At 44.1% G+C, this 15,372-nt stretch overlaps 1 protein-coding gene across 1 annotated transcript; it reads right to left on the minus strand.

The window, feature by feature from the left end:
- Window positions 1-1,055: 1,055 nt before the first annotated feature.
- Window positions 1,056-11,521, minus strand: LOC110514904 (uncharacterized). The gene is made up of 21 exons (XM_036975539.2): window positions 11,368-11,521; window positions 11,213-11,271; window positions 11,056-11,136; window positions 10,832-10,956; window positions 10,082-10,225; window positions 9,684-9,782; window positions 9,410-9,571; window positions 9,168-9,267; window positions 8,755-8,975; window positions 7,969-8,125; window positions 7,554-7,777; window positions 7,146-7,266; window positions 6,649-6,845; window positions 6,432-6,546; window positions 6,050-6,219; window positions 5,874-5,971; window positions 5,582-5,712; window positions 5,103-5,292; window positions 1,424-1,565; window positions 1,242-1,338; window positions 1,056-1,169 (listed from the first exon to the last, which is right to left on the minus strand). Exons 1-21 carry the CDS (start codon window positions 11,388-11,390, stop codon window positions 1,096-1,098), a joined length of 2,730 nt encoding a protein of 909 aa, XP_036831434.2. The 5' UTR covers window positions 11,391-11,521; the 3' UTR covers window positions 1,056-1,095.
- Window positions 11,522-15,372: the final 3,851 nt, after the last annotated feature.

A 15,372-nucleotide genomic window follows, 5' to 3' on the forward strand; every position in this document is an offset into this window, starting at 1 on the left:
AATGACCTCCAGCAGGCCACAAATGTGCATGTGTCTGCTCAAACGGTCAGAAACAGACTCCATGAGGGTGGTATGAGGGCCCGACGTCCACAGGTGGGGATTGTGCTTACAGCCTAACACCGTGCAGGACGTTTGGCATTTGCCAGAGAACACCAAGATTGGTAAAGTCGCCACTGGCACCCTGTGCTCTTCACAGATGAAAGCAGGTTCACACTGAGCACATGTGACAGTCTGGAGACGCCGTGGAGAACGTTCTGCTGCCTGCACCATCCTCCAGCATGGCCGGTTTGGCGATGGGTCAGTCATGGTGTGGGGTGGCATTTCCGCACAGCCCTCCATGTGCTTGCCAGAGGTAGCCTGACTGCCATTAGGTACCGAGATGAGATCCTCAGACCCCTTGTGAGACCATATGCTGGTGCGGTTGGCCCTGGGTTCCTCCTAATGCAAGACATGTGGCTGGAGTGTGTCAGCAGTTCCTGCAAGAGGTAGGCATTGATGCTATGGACTGGCCCGCCCGTTCCCCAGACCTGAATCCAATTGAGCACATCATGTCTCGCTCCATCCACCAACGTCACGTAGCACCAGACTGTCCAGGAGTTGGCGGATGCTTTAGTCCAGGTCTGGGAGGAGATCCCTCAGGAGACCCTCCGCCACCTCATCAGGAGCATGCCCAGAATTTGTAGGGAGGTCACACACACTACTGAGCCTCATTTGAACTTGTTTTAAGGACATTACTTCAAAGTTGGATCAGCCTGTAGTGTGGTTTTCCACTTGAATTTTGAGTGTCACTCCAAATCCAGACCTCCATGGGTTGATACATTTGATTTCCATTGATCATTTGTGTGATTGTTGTCAGCACATTCAACTATATAAAGAGAAAAGTATTTAATAAGAATATTGCATTCAGATCTAGGATGTGTTATTTAGTGTTCCCTTTATTTTTTTGAGCAGTGTACATAGATATTGAGTGATACACGTCAGATGACAAGCCTACTACATGCGCCTTGGTGTTAAACGCAAGTCAGATACAATTAAGGTAGCTCCAACAGTTAGGATTGTTTTATATAGAACACTTTATTTGACATGTTAGAGACATTACACCCAAAGAATGTATCCAGAAGAAACATATAAATGACGCTCCTCAAAGAGGTCTTTGACATGTCGTTGTCCTGTTGAGAGAGAGAGAGAAGCTATTAGTTCAGTTATGGTCTGCCAGGGTCTGAAAAGCATAAAAGACCAACCTCTTTTCGGGTTGTCCTGATTCACACATTGTCCACTACAGGGGCCGCCAGAGGGACTACTGGCATCACAGATGACCACATCACAATGGACAAAGACCTAGGAATCAAAGATTTGAATGTGTCAGATTTTTTTAAAAGGGAGGATTGCCACTCACACAAAATTAACCAATAAAGATTGTTACCTGGCCACTCGGCTCACCCGCATCCTCGGTGAAGGAAAACATATAGACCTCAAAGCGTTTGACGTGAGGGGGGAAGTGGACCCTGGCGTCAGCTACCACCGGATGGAAGACCACACGGTATGGATCACCGGGGTTCTCACAGCTGCCAGTGTAGAGAGGGGGACTAAGTTAGTGACAAGAAAACGCTGCAAACCCCAACCGCCTTGTAGCGGTGTCATGAATGTCCTGTGAGGATCAGATCAATTTACAGCAGAAGTGGGTTCTTTCTCCCCCTCCAGTATGAACTAAAGGAATGTCTTTGTTAACAGGCTTTTCCCACCAAAAATCGCCATATCTTTAAAAAACATATTTCATATACAATGTAAAGGCTAGAGACTTCCTACCTGTAGAGTGAGCACCTTTCTAGTAAAAACCAATATGACATTCATTTTCTATAGCTAATCTCTCTGATAGAAATATTGTTTCAGTATTCACTTTTGAACGTGTTAGAGAAACTCCCCTAGAAAATGTGCATAGTGAATCATAAGGCTGGGGTTTTTGCAGCTGCAAGGAGGATACGATGTCATGGTTAATAAGTTGACTTTATCAATGTAATAGATTTCTACCGTCTAGAGTTTAAGTCGGGAGACGGTAACTCTTTAAAACCGCTTCCTCGGCACCCCAAATCCTAACATGATTCATTTAGAGTCGGCTAACAATTAAACAGTCCTCAGATAATTCAAGGCCACGTCACGACAGTTGGTTTTAATTTCTGATCTTTTGGCCCATCAGACCTGGATGAATCTGATTTAGTACATTTTAAAGAACAGAAATTGGGCTGCCTATTTGAAGAAAAAAAATGTCAACAATATTACTTTTGGTCTACTGCAATGGCTTGTTAAATGACGGATGTCAAACATGTATATTCAATTACATTGACATGAGGTGAGATGTCCCTCTAAAATGGTTCTTAAAATTCTAAATTATCCAGAATGGTCAGACTACCTGAATATTGATCAACTGACCGTAGTTTAACCAAAGTTGCCGAATAGACAGTCGGTATCATCATCATCATCAACAAAGCAAAAATAAGCACTTCATTTTAATTAAGAATTTCATGCAATGCGCCAGAGCAATTCTTCCGCTGTCGGAAAAATTGGTCACACAATAAATTCTACACCCATGGCATCGGATTCACACGTGGAGGACTTCTGTGAAGGGCGCAGCTCTACTATACAAAGTAACCTACGCATTGACAGTTTAGGCCTACTTTTTAAATGTGCATCTTTGGGAGGTTAATCATTTACTGTTTAACTGCCAGATATTAGCAAAAAGGGATTTGTGAAATCAGGATGGTCAGGATTTTGCACAACGATATAGTTGCAGCGACAAATCTGAACTGCCCATTTCGTGCACAGCCATGTGAATGTGGTGTCTTCTCCTATGATACACAAAACATTCAGCCTGTTTTTTTAAACTGCTGTGACATTTCTGATTTAATAAACAGCTGCAAAGTTACTCCCGTGTCCACATGGCCAAATTTAGGTTGTGACCACTTCATTAAAAAGGTAAAATTGCGTGGTTTGATAGCATTTTGCAAACCCGATCCCCCAAATGAATGGTTTTGGCCAATAAAGTTGCTTCACTACACTGCTTGGTGTAACATGTCTCCAGATACTGAAAAGGCACCCGCAAAATAAAGTGTCATTTGCAGCATGCATAATCATAAGTCCATTACAATGTAGGAAAAATAAGTCATCTTTCAATAGTTACCCAATCTAAATTCTTGAGATAAAAATTAGGCCAGCGGTGTCCATCTGTGGCAAAGTGCTCACCCAAATCAAAAATGTAGTAACATTTTTTTAAATATGAACATTAGCTAGCAAGCTGCTACACTTGACCGTGGTATTTGTTCATGTTTAGCAACTCCCAATTAGCGCATTCCTCTAGGACAGGAAATTCCATTGAAAGCGGCGTCCTGTCAACTGATCCTATTCCGTTTCAAACATCCATGCTGCACAGGCGTGTGAACCATCCTTTATGTTTAGTGCAATAACTGTTTTCAACACAAGAGGTCACTTGTGCCTGAATTCAACCCAAAACCAACAAGTATTCAGTCAGTGTTAAGAGCAGTTGTATGAAACCAATCGGAAAGGCAAGCTAAGCTTGCCAGCCGCTCTTGACTTCCATTCGACTGACCATCAGTTCGGCTGAACACTGAACTGTAGCAAACCAAAAGGATAACATTGAGTAAAAAGGTGTAGGTAACGCCAACAACCTTTTCACACGCGAGTTCCAAATATCTTCAACAGTCGCCCCAGCAGTGGGAGTTGATTTTATGCGCGTGACGTCACAATGCACTCCCTGCTCCAAAATGTGCACAGTTAACCCGCGCTGACCTCAAACCAAGGCACACTACCTGCTAATTTTCTATAGGCCGTTTCAACTTCTCATTTTCACAAAAGTAGCCCATTTCACTGTTGCAGACCATTTCTATTTGAGAATTTAATGAGCCGGACAAACTTTCCTTCAAAAGAAACTCCAAGCACTTCCCCCAGATCAGGTATACAGGCCTTGCACATTTATTGCCTTCCTTACAAATAACTGTGGACATGCGTGCATTCCTTTCAAAGTGCCTTATTTTCTGCGTAACGTGTTGTCGTTTCTACTGTAGCGTACCGTAAGTATTATGTACTTTCTATTCATGCTTTCTGATTCTTGCCTAGATTGTAATGACACATGTGTAAAACACTTTTGAAGGTGGTACTGCATATGAGCTAATGCTAGCGCCATACAATGCAGTCGGTTATCACGTAAGCGTCTGTCAGACTCGACTGACTTATGGTGATCTCAACTGGAGTACCCCCATTGTCTTGAATGCACTGAAGTCGTTAGTTGATTTGAACACGGCAGAGTGTAAACTATGGTACCTCAGGGTTGCCAGATCAGACCCCCCTTTCCAGGGGTATTTAGCTTAAAACTGTTGATAAATCCCCCATCTTAGTAATATTTCCTGCATCATCCTCTCCACAATACCTTAGCTCAAGCCATTTTTTAGGGGGGGGGGGGGTTATATCTTGCAACTCTGTGTAGCTTTCGAGCTACGGTTGTATTTGGGGAGGTGACAATTGGCTTTTTGATTGGTTAACTGTAAACTACTTGTCATGTGTACGCCGTAACAAGTACAAAGATTTGTCACATGCTGAAGTGGCCAAACTAAGTTAAGATCTCAGGCAACGGGCGCAGTGAACGGCATGCCATATTTTCTAAACTAGATTTACATGGTTCCCTTGTACCGCATCACATTGAAAAACAAGTCAACCTGTTATTTAGACTAGATGATAACGTTAACATTTAAGGTGGAATAAAGTTGTGAAGACCTTTATTTCTCATCAGTACAAAACATTGTTTAGATGCTTTTCAGACAACGCGGTTTAGAGTCGTTTGTTGCAGCATGCGTTCCGTTCCAATGGTACGCTGCAGGGACCACAAAAATGTGATCGTACGCACCAGAATTGGGTGGCGATCTGGTGACAGACCGCACACGGCTTTTTAAGCATTGTGACCACTCAGGACCTATGGGTGGGGGCATAGCCACGGTAGCCAAAGTAAATGGCCTGCCAAGCATGATAGGTTGCTAATTACTCAGGAACCACACCTGTGGAATAACACTTGTTTAGGCCCAAAAACAACATGTTACCCATTAATGATGAGATTCCACCGGGGTCGGGAGTCGCGGTCCTCGTTGAGGGTGGCCCAGCAGTGGTCAAGCACCAGCGCTACCTTGGGGTCAGAGGACGTGGTCAGCTCCACCTCAAAGTGCAGAGGCTGTCTCAGGTACCTCACCACTGGATAGTCCTCCTCCTGGTGGAACGTGTTATACGAGGCGTCTGGAACACAGAACAAGACAACCGGGGATCGTGTTCAGTGGGCACCATCTGAACATGTCCATTAAGAAATGCTCGTTTATCATATCCTGTTGTGCCCCGATGAACACAAGTCATTTATAGCCAACACTACCACCCCAAATCAGCTCCTCACCGTTACTCCATAGCCACACCTGTAGATCTCAGAACGCAAGGCTTACATTTTTTGGGAAGCGTTTTGTAAAAGGAGACCTTCCAAGATTCTTTTAGAGGCTAGGGGTCAAGTTGAAATTCTGAATTTGTGCACGCTTACCCTGAGCGAGTCTCATTCTGACCATTAGTCGACCCGTCCCAGTCGCGACAAAAGGCTCGTGGTCACGCGGCCTGGTCAGGAAGGCCAATGTGCGAGTGGTGTTGGCCACGTAGTAGCAGGAAACCTTTAACCTAAAAAGAGGGATGTAGGCAACTTCAAGCAGTGGAGTGGACACACTGGTAGTAGAGGCACATTTTCCCTGTATACAAAGCATTGAGCAATTGGCGAAGGAAAAAAAAAAAAAACACCCAATAAAAGCCAATGCCACAATTGGGATGCGTAATACACTTACTGATATTCCTCCTCTGAAGACACCGTGGCATTCAGCTTCACCTCAAGTTCATCTGGCAAGGAGATTTCGTTCTCATACAGCATGACATTGTTGATAAACTGTAGTAGAGGGGAATTGCTTATTACAGCCTGCAGAAGCAAACAGTCCGTATCACCTCAGGGTAATCGTCATTTTACCTTCCTGGTGGTGCCACAGGAGTTCACAGTGAAGTGGAAGTAGGCGAAGCGATCGTCGCTGTAGGTGGGACCACAGGCGGGGTCGCTCAGGGTCAGCTGACCGGGGTTCAGACCGGGAGCAGACTCCACCTTCACCGCCAGCGCAGTCATCGTTCCGTTAGAGAAACACTCTTGGAGGTGGGGGAGCAAAAGACAGGTAGCCATCAGACCTGGGTTCTGTATTTGTGACACTTAATTGAGCTTGAACCAATGGAATAGCACCAAAAGTGCAAACCATGCCCATCTGTGGCACTACTATTAGACTCACAGTATTTGCAAGGAACCCAGGTTTGGTAACCATGTCAAACGACTATTTATCGGAAGCAATTGTTTGAGAACCAACCAGTCAGCGTTTTGAGGAAGCTGCAAGCCAGGGAAAAGTATTTGATGGTCATGTTGTTGTAAGGATTCAACAGAGCCACATCCAGTCTGCTCCTGACAGAGGACGAGTGAACCGACTGGGAACCAATGGGAGAGTTCATTAGTCCAATATCGTACGCAAGTATACAGGGTAGCTGCAGCAATTTAGGTTAACATGTTGTTTTGGGAGAGCGTCGTACCTCAAACACTGCGTCCGGCGAAGAGAAGGGCAACGTGATGGTGAAGTCTGCGTCGCCCTCTGTCAAATACTGTTGAGCAAGCTCATGGTTAAGCAGCCGCTTGCCAACCAAGACCACGAAAAAGGGATCTTGGTTCCTGTAGTCCACAGTGATGTGGAAGTTCTCCTGATCACAGTTGCCAGTGACTGAGGGTGGCACTACAAGGACAAACAGGGTTGTGTTCATTAAGCACAAAAAACAGGAAGGTACTACTTGAACTTGTCCAAGAAGAAGCCCTTGTTTTGCAACGGTGGGCCTGAATAAACACGATCCTGGCAAATCAGGAACAGGACAACGGGGTCCAAATACTCTAAAGCTTAACATTTTCTTTGTAGAGAGACCGCATAGGAAAAACCTACAGTATGGCTAGTTGGGCTTCCACTGACAATTTCCTTTCAGGGCAATCATTAACGAGAGGAAACCATTCAACAGTAGTTTGGCGTAGTCCAGAGACATACCAATGTCCAGCAGTACAGCGTCCACAACGGCAGAGTGAGAGAAAGGAGCGTACTCTGGAAAGACGACCAGGCCGTAGATCAGCTGAAGAGTGAAGGTTGTGACACCTTGTTCCGCCCTTCTCTGTAGTGAAGTTAAAAGCATTGGTCAATTGATACAACAATAATGCTAACAGAACCTTACTCAACATCAAGTGACAAGTACATATTAAAACAAACTATATACTTAAAGTAATGTTGCCCTCATTCCTCTAAATCAAGCACTATTGGCAACTGCCAAAATAATGGAAACACTTGAGTAAATGAGGGATACAAAGTACATTTGTGCCATTATTTCTATTTTGTTGGTGGCCCACTTATTAGGGCATGTACAAATCACTGCGTGTGGCTTTGCATTTAACAGAAACACACCTCCTTGACGACCACCGGGTCTGAGAAGGGCACCTCCATCCTGAAGGTCTTCAAGGTGTTGTCCGGGGATCTCTGCTCCTGAACATTGAAGCCTCTGGCGTTGCACTCTGCAACAGTTAGCACCATGGTGGGAAAGGTGATGTTCAGCAGCTCCACATCAAGGTTGAAGGTCCCCAACTCAAGCACAAACACTGCCTGCTCAGGAACTGTGTCTAAGGGCGTGTCTGTTCATTGGCAAACAAAGGAAAACATTTTGAAATGCGGTACAATGGAAGTTGAAAATGGACATTTGTTATTGGATAAGTCCGGGTATTGCCTCCCCGTTTCAGTACATTTTCTTCTGTTTCGTCGTGCCTAATGAACAACCCAGGCATCCCAAATTACCATAGGCACTGTTTAACTAAACCAGACTCACAGTTGCGAACTTGTGGAGGCCTGGCCATCGGAGGTGTTGTGATAGGGAAGAGGACTTTGTAGCTGGTGTCCTCGTGTGCGACCTCCTCGATCCACAGCAACTCAAGCATGGGCTCAATGGTGTAAGTGACAAAGTACTGGTCATCCTGAATATGGCTCTGTAAGGGAGACGAGTGATGCAGTCAGGCTGTAATACACAATTGGAGTGCAAAAACAGGTCAATGTTCCTTATAAGCCAGAAAGTTAAATACAATCATTCTACCGCTTGTCTTTTAGCCGCTCGTAATTTAAGACAAAATATCCAAAGTATTGTTTACCAGACTTTAGAGAGCTGGTAGGTATACGCTTGTCAACTTGCATTTCCGGCGGTGTGCATTTTCAAAGCAACTGACACGCAAAGTAAACACTTGCACAATATGTAAACAGCAGCCGAGTGTTGCTTGCATTCAGTTGACAGTGGCAAAGCTACCGGCTCCCTAAAAAGTCCGGTAAACAATACTTTAGTGTGGATATTTGGTCTCAAATGTCAAGCGGCTAAAGGACAAACTGCAAAGACAAGCGGTAGAGTATGTTTAAGTGTCATTTTATGCAGCATTCACACAATTTGCAATCCATTGTATATTAGCCTGATTAAGCAGACAATTGCTCAATAAGAAACATTTTACACAAAACAACGGTTCTAGGAGTTTACCCATGAGAGATGGCAAAGGGTTACTGCAAAGCACTGAAGGCTCTACAAATAAGATTTAGAAATTAAACAGGAACATTTTACTCATCCAACGCTGACCTTGAAATAGCCGCCAACAGCCCCCACCGGAATTTCAACAATAATATGAGCCTCCGTGACTAAAACCGAGTAGTTTCTGGCAGCCATTTCCTCAGTGTCCAGCCTCTTAGCGTCAATTCCCATGTACACCTCCAACATAGTGAAGGCATCAGAGGAGAAAAGTGGGTCTATGTGCTTGGGCATGTACCAGGTGATCACTTCTGGAGTAAAGACCACTGCCTCTGCAGTGACACAAGAAGCCAAGTGCACATCATAACAGAACATTTTGCAACTGAAAACAAATGTGCCATTATTTGGAAACAGTTCACCCCAAAACATTTTCCCAACTGAACACTACATAACACAAATTAAAGTCTTGTCTGGAGCCAATTAAGAACTGGGTTTAAAGGATCTTAAATGATTTCACACTCAACCTGGTGTTGGACAAACAGCCGTGGCATCTACTCGAGTAACCAGCCACTTCTGCTCAAAGAAGGTTGAGGTTGAGAGCACCCGCATCGGAACCCCAGCTACCTGTTCAGGGGGCAACCACACCAGGGCCGTGTTCAGTAGGGCAAACCGTATTAACAATATGTTGCAGAGTTCAGGTAGGGCCACGCTTTCCAAATGTTTGCTCTACTGAACATGACCCAGTTCATGGAGGAAGTCAGCTTACATTCTGGAGGTATGTTTCCTCTGCATTATGGGGGCTTCTTAACACCAGCCGTGTGGGAGTGTTGGCTATCGCATAGCCCTTTCTTTGGACCTCATCCACATTCATGACCTTCTTGCTAGGACTAAAGACGACTGCTGTCATTTTGTATCCTGAAGCAACAGCCTGTCTCAGGAAATGGAAACATGAATTAAACAAAATTGTCAACAAACGCACATTTTGTTTAGCGCCATCCTGTCATGTTGTAGTAAAATTACAGAAACTGAAATATGGCTACCTCAGCTCCTCTCCGGAAGTTGGCGCTCCTTGCTTTCGGGCCCCCAGTGGGCTGTTCGGGGACGGTTTGGATGTCTGGAAGAGTCCTTCTGACAGACACCTAGAGAAGAAAAGCCATTATTCCCTATGCATTTTCTCCCTCCCAGACAATAGGAAATCAATCTGTCCACTCGCCTCCTTAAATGCATTGAGAATAGGCCAAGATTCCTCACCTCTAAAGTTATCCTATGTGCATTTTGAAGAGGCGAGTGGAATTGAGAGAGAGAGTCAAGACCTCCACGTTGTGTCGCAGAAGAAATGAAACACTGGACAGTTGTAGCTCTAGACAGATCATTTATACAGGCAGTATGACAAGCTCGACTGTAAACATGTCCATTAGGGCATGCTCTGCTCACTTGCCTCCATGTAGTTGCGGTCGCACAGAATCTCTCGGGAGGTCCAGGGGGTGTAGCTACAGGTTTTGCCCACTCTATACACAGGGTCTTCGGTCATGTGGTTTCCTGGCAGCCTGAACTGCATGACCAAGCTGAACATCTTATCATCCTAAAATGAAGGGGGAAGGGAAAAAAAGCCTTTCATTATATAACAAAAAAACAAATAATGCAAGTGACATTCATGCAAGTTATAGACTGTGGCAAAATTGGCTATATGAATGCAGCCGCCACTGTATTGAAGCCACACTACAGAAAGTTGGCTGGCCCTCTGAAAGCCCTCCATAAACTTCTGCTGTACCTTCCATCATCGTTAACTTAGAGGTAAGAGATACCAGACCCAGGGGTGGCCACAGAGTTCAGTAAAACTGCTTCAATGTTTCTGGCACCGTACTTCTAATAACCTCCATGCTCTAAAATTGTATGAATTACCACCTCTACGGCAACTCGGGCTTATTGAGGACCTTTTTACTGAAGAATGTGTTTGTTTTCAATGATTTCATTTTTCCATCTAGTGATGCAAATATTGACTTGTATCTTTGTGTATACAGGGCTCCTCTGTAAAAGAGCCTGGTCTCAGCATGACTCCAGGTCAAAGGTTAAATAAAATGACGTTGCTACATTATGGGTTGCAAATGCAGTGACACTGAAAGGCAAACTGTCTGTGAAGTTCAGTGTTCAGTGAAGTTCAAGCAAACACTACAGTTCTTAGGGTTACCATGTTTTGGGAAAAGCAGTTTTGAAGAGAAGCAAAAAACATGGCATTCCCCATGGGGTCAAATTTAAAGCTGAATCCACACTGAGTAGCAAGGCCAGGCGTCAGGTTTATGATGTGTGTGTCATCTGGAAGGGATGGAGATGGTGTGAACACAATAGTTGACGAGCAATATCAAGCCATGAATTATGAAAGGAGAGAAAGAGAATCATAAGAGGCAAACTCACTGAAGACAGTAGCAACCTCTTCAAAAAGAGGAGCGACACTCAAACGAATAACATTACCAAGGCATTCAGCATGGAGGTCATCTGGAATGGGAAAGGTTAGTTAAAAATATATTGTCAAACGCTTAGTGCTTGAATTTGCAGGGTGCAAAATGCATACTTATAGAAGGTGTCTGTTGTGCTTGTATGCCCACAGCTGCCATCAATAGGCAAAACAACCTGTAAGGCATTTGACAAAATATTATGATTGATTAAGAAGAACACAACTCAAATGTTTGCGTCGCATAAGACTGTTCTAGGCCTGCTACTACTTACCCTGAGCTAAGGAAAAGAACCATTGTAGAACAGAATTGTTTCGATAAAATGCACAGCTACAGAACCTAATATTTGACCCAAGGTGTGCAGCCTACAGCCCAGGGGTATGCAACTTTTACCCTCTGACAAAGGCTTCCCACACTCAGTCACCTGAACCCCAAAGGGCTGCACATTTTCTTTTTATTCCCCTAGCCCTACAAAGCTGATTCAAATAATCAATCAGCTTTGTTAATCTGAATCAGCTGTGTAGTGTTAGGACAAAAACCTAAATGTACACCAAGTTTGGGAAACGCTGCCCTGCCCTGCAAGGGCCGCGGCTTTTGTGGAGCGATGGTTAACTGTTGTCTGTGTTCAACGGGTCCCTGGTTCAGGACAGAAGTAAAACTGTTACACGGGCACCATTTCATTTGTCATCGATCGCTAGGCCAGGCTTTTTATTTTTCATTACGCAGACATAAGCACAGTTGACACCATCGAGGTGCGGATGTTTACTTTCTACACTAGTTTATTTCCTCCAGTTTCGTCCGACGAGCAGATTGTAGTGGTAAAATTAAACTGGATAGATTTTTAATGGAATCCTAAGCATCACTCCAGTCAAAACGATCTCTGCGAACGTTCGATTCCATTCATTTGCTATGGGCTCGCGCTAGTGTTCCAGCTTAGTCAACGTTCTTATTTAGCCGTTTTTCAGCCTTGGGTGAATTTTTCAGCCTTGGGTGAATAAGAACGACGAGAATCATCAAGTCTATAGTTAATCTACTGGCAAGTCTGATGTACAACTACTAACATACCGGTACATAGTGCTGTGTAATGATATGCTATGTGGTTCGTAAGGACATCGTAGCTAACAAATTGTCAGCCAACGTAACGTGTAAGGTAACATATTTAAACAGTCATTGCATTGGTCTTTAGGGCAAATCTGGTCTGTGATAGGGGGGAGGGGATCACACCTAGTGTTAGGGTTGCGTCAATTCGAATCTGGTATCAGAACAAGTTATAACGCTGAGTCACTGATTGTACTCTATGTACTTTTATTAGCTAAGCAATAAATGGCAAATGCAACTTTCGTATATACGGGCTCACTGTAATACCACGCAGGGCAGAACAGGGAACTGTCAGGATGTACGTAAACAGCTGTTCTTATACTGTGATAGGCCAACAGACGGGTTGGAACTATGTCTATCACAGTAGAGGCTGAGCGTGGTTTAGACTTGCTCAGCCTATCGCAGGCGCTCAGGCTGGTCCCCGCCTCTTGGAGTTCTCCCTCCGTCGATGTATAGATTCTTACTGTTCTGGTATCACCCCCTAGTTATAACAGTTGCTCAGTTCCTGCTATTGTGTTGTTCCGTATTTTTCCATCTCAGTTAAACCTCGTGATGACCACCCCTCCCTATACCTGATTAACCACAACTTTGTAAGATACATCAAGTAACACCATGTGCTCAATATTGTCACAGACAAACACAAGGACAAAGCATCTGCCGGGCTGTTATCTACAGTTTTTGCAACATGCTAAGCATGTTGCTCAGTTCTTGACACACACACACAGACAACTGCTGTTCAAACAATTCAATCTTACGTGATATAGTAGTAGGTTATAGAGCATAGACATAAATCCTCACACTAGCTCGGCTATTAGACTATTCAACCTTTACTAAAGAATAGTCTATTGTTCAGCTATTAGCCCAACTTGCAACAAATTGCTGTTCCCCTCTCATTCCTTTCCCTCTTCCACGCGTCATCATTCTGCTCCCGAGTGGCTCGCTTGTGGGCGTGCTGGCAGGATAGGGCAGCGTCTTCAGTTGCGAGTCAAGAATTCTGCATACAGTAGCACGTTTGTATGAAGGTGTGGTTTTTCACAGGCCAATTGTCTTTTTGTCAAAATCAAAAAGAACTGTTCTGAAAGCCACTTTTTTCCCCCGACACAAAAGGAAGTCATAGCGGACACCTACGAAGATGGCATCTCAGGTAAGCAGCACTGGGCTGTATTGACTTATCCTAAAAAATGGCACGTGCTGCTTTAGATTGAACGGTCATATCTCAGTTATTGCTTTCTTCACATTCAGAGAGCGAGCTGACCAAGGGGGTCGAAAATGTAGATATTGCCAGATGTTCACTGTGTGAGGACCAGGCCGTGGAAGCTTTATTGCTGGCAAAAAGTGTCCATAACCAGAGGTAATTAAACTGTTCTGTGTTCTTTTTCTCCGTGGAATCTGTCTCGCTTGCATGAATTAAAAAACCCTTAAGATGTCAGCTGCTAATTTTCAGATTTACACCACATAAACATTTCCACTGGACTATCTGTTGCTGCCAAGTCATGGGTTAGCCTTGCAATAACCAAGTGGTGAGAAACACAGCCCTCTTTAAAATGTTTCAGGTACACTTTGAAAGAAGATACTGTATGTGACGCAGACACCTATTGGCATTATCTTCTATCGTTTGTCCTCACGGGTCTGTTTTTCAGCTTAAAGTACTTGTGTGTGTGTGGTGTCCGCCATCCCTCTCTCCCTAAATCCTCTAGGTTATATCAGCTGTTTTGTTGAACCCCTCCCGCATCTGAAATGGCTGACAGAGGGCATGTTCTGATCATAGAGATGATGTCACTTGGTTGAGTCAACTGGAAGTATTATTAGATGCTTTACATTGAAATCCCAGAGTTAATGATCCAAAGTCAGTTTTGCATTTCACCTCCTGATTTAAGATGACTGACCGTGTTAGAATAAAAAGGTTTAATCATGCTCTTGTCTGCATGCATGTTTTGATGTGAGAGGAATCCAGTCCCGACAGCGCAATTGGGATGAACTGAGAGATTAGGGAAGCACTGTCATTCATGAATCATATGCTCTCTCTCCCCCCACCTCATCTAATGCACACCATATGTGCATTGTAGAGTAGAGATTTGCCTTCCTTTTAACTAGGCATGTCAGATAAGAATGACGGCCTAGGAACTGCCTTGTTCAGGGGCAGAAGGACAGATGTTTACCGTTTCTGCTCAGGGATTTGATCTTGCAACCTTCTGGTTACTAGTCCAACGCTCTACCCACCTGCCCGCCCAAGATTGAACTCTTACAATTAAAATGCACTTTCAATAAAGCGTTTCACATTCTCCACTGGTTGAAACACTCGTGTCCTCAGATGAGTTAGATCTGCATAGGTTTTTTTCCTGTATATATGAATTAAATCAATCATGTATAGTTAGTGTAATCATTGATATCACAGGAGCAGTAAACGCTGTTGTAGTGTAATACATACATGCAGACACCGCATCATTTGATATGACTGAAAAAGAATGTCAGTCATACCTGAACCGCACATGATCGGTGAATATATTCAATGTACAAGCTACAATATGGGAATCTCACGCGTGGTAATAACTAAAATACGTGTGTGTGTATAGGTCTTGCATCCGTCGCACAATAAAGGTATTCTACTCTGGGCTTCATTAATGCCATTCAGACTTGGTTCATGGATTGGTATGAATATTACTTCAGAACTTTACGTTTAAGGTCCATACCCAGATAGGCAACAGTTATTTTTAATCCGACACTAAGTAAATAGCTAGCCATGTTACTTCAGCTGCAAGGCAAGCTTACACAATTGTGCAGTCAATGCTTTAGCCAGCTAGATTCTTTCCATCCACTGTTTCACAAGACAACAGCCTGGTTTGTTGGTTCTCAGGAGTCCCTGAAAGACAAATTCATTTTCGTAATTTAACTGACAAAAAAAAGCCGCACAAACGTCTCTACATTAACACATTCCTCAAATTGTACATTTGCTACACTCGTTAAGACAACTTCCATCTATTTTGTCAGCAATCTTCGTTGAGCGCCACAAGGCAAGGGTGGCTCGTGTCAAAATTCGTCTTTGGTCAAAGCCTTGGGACCCAAATGCATAATGAGTGCGCAAACTCCCCCTTGTGGTCTGGAGCAATGAAGCCATCCCGCGGTGCAGGCTCGCAACTTTTAAAGGAGTGTGTTTCTTCAGTCCCTGCTGTTCCTTACGGTG

Source organism: Oncorhynchus mykiss, chromosome 4 (genome assembly GCF_057628025.1).
Source record: "Oncorhynchus mykiss isolate SJ-2025 chromosome 4, ASM5762802v1, whole genome shotgun sequence".
In the NCBI taxonomy this organism is placed as follows: Eukaryota; Metazoa; Chordata; class Actinopteri; order Salmoniformes; family Salmonidae; genus Oncorhynchus; species Oncorhynchus mykiss.

Excerpts from the sequence above, each read along its gene's own strand:
- LOC110514904 (XM_036975539.2), bottom strand. The coding sequence starts at position 11,390 with ATGGTTCTTTTCCTTAGCTCAGG. Across the intron at positions 7,267-7,553 it reads ACCCGGTGGTCGTCAAGGAG|AGAAGGGCGGAACAAGGTGT; the intron begins GTGTGTTTCTGT and ends ACTTCACTACAG. Across the intron at positions 5,972-6,049 it reads CCTGTGGCACCACCAGGAAG|TTTATCAACAATGTCATGCT; the intron begins GTAAAATGACGA and ends CCTCTACTACAG.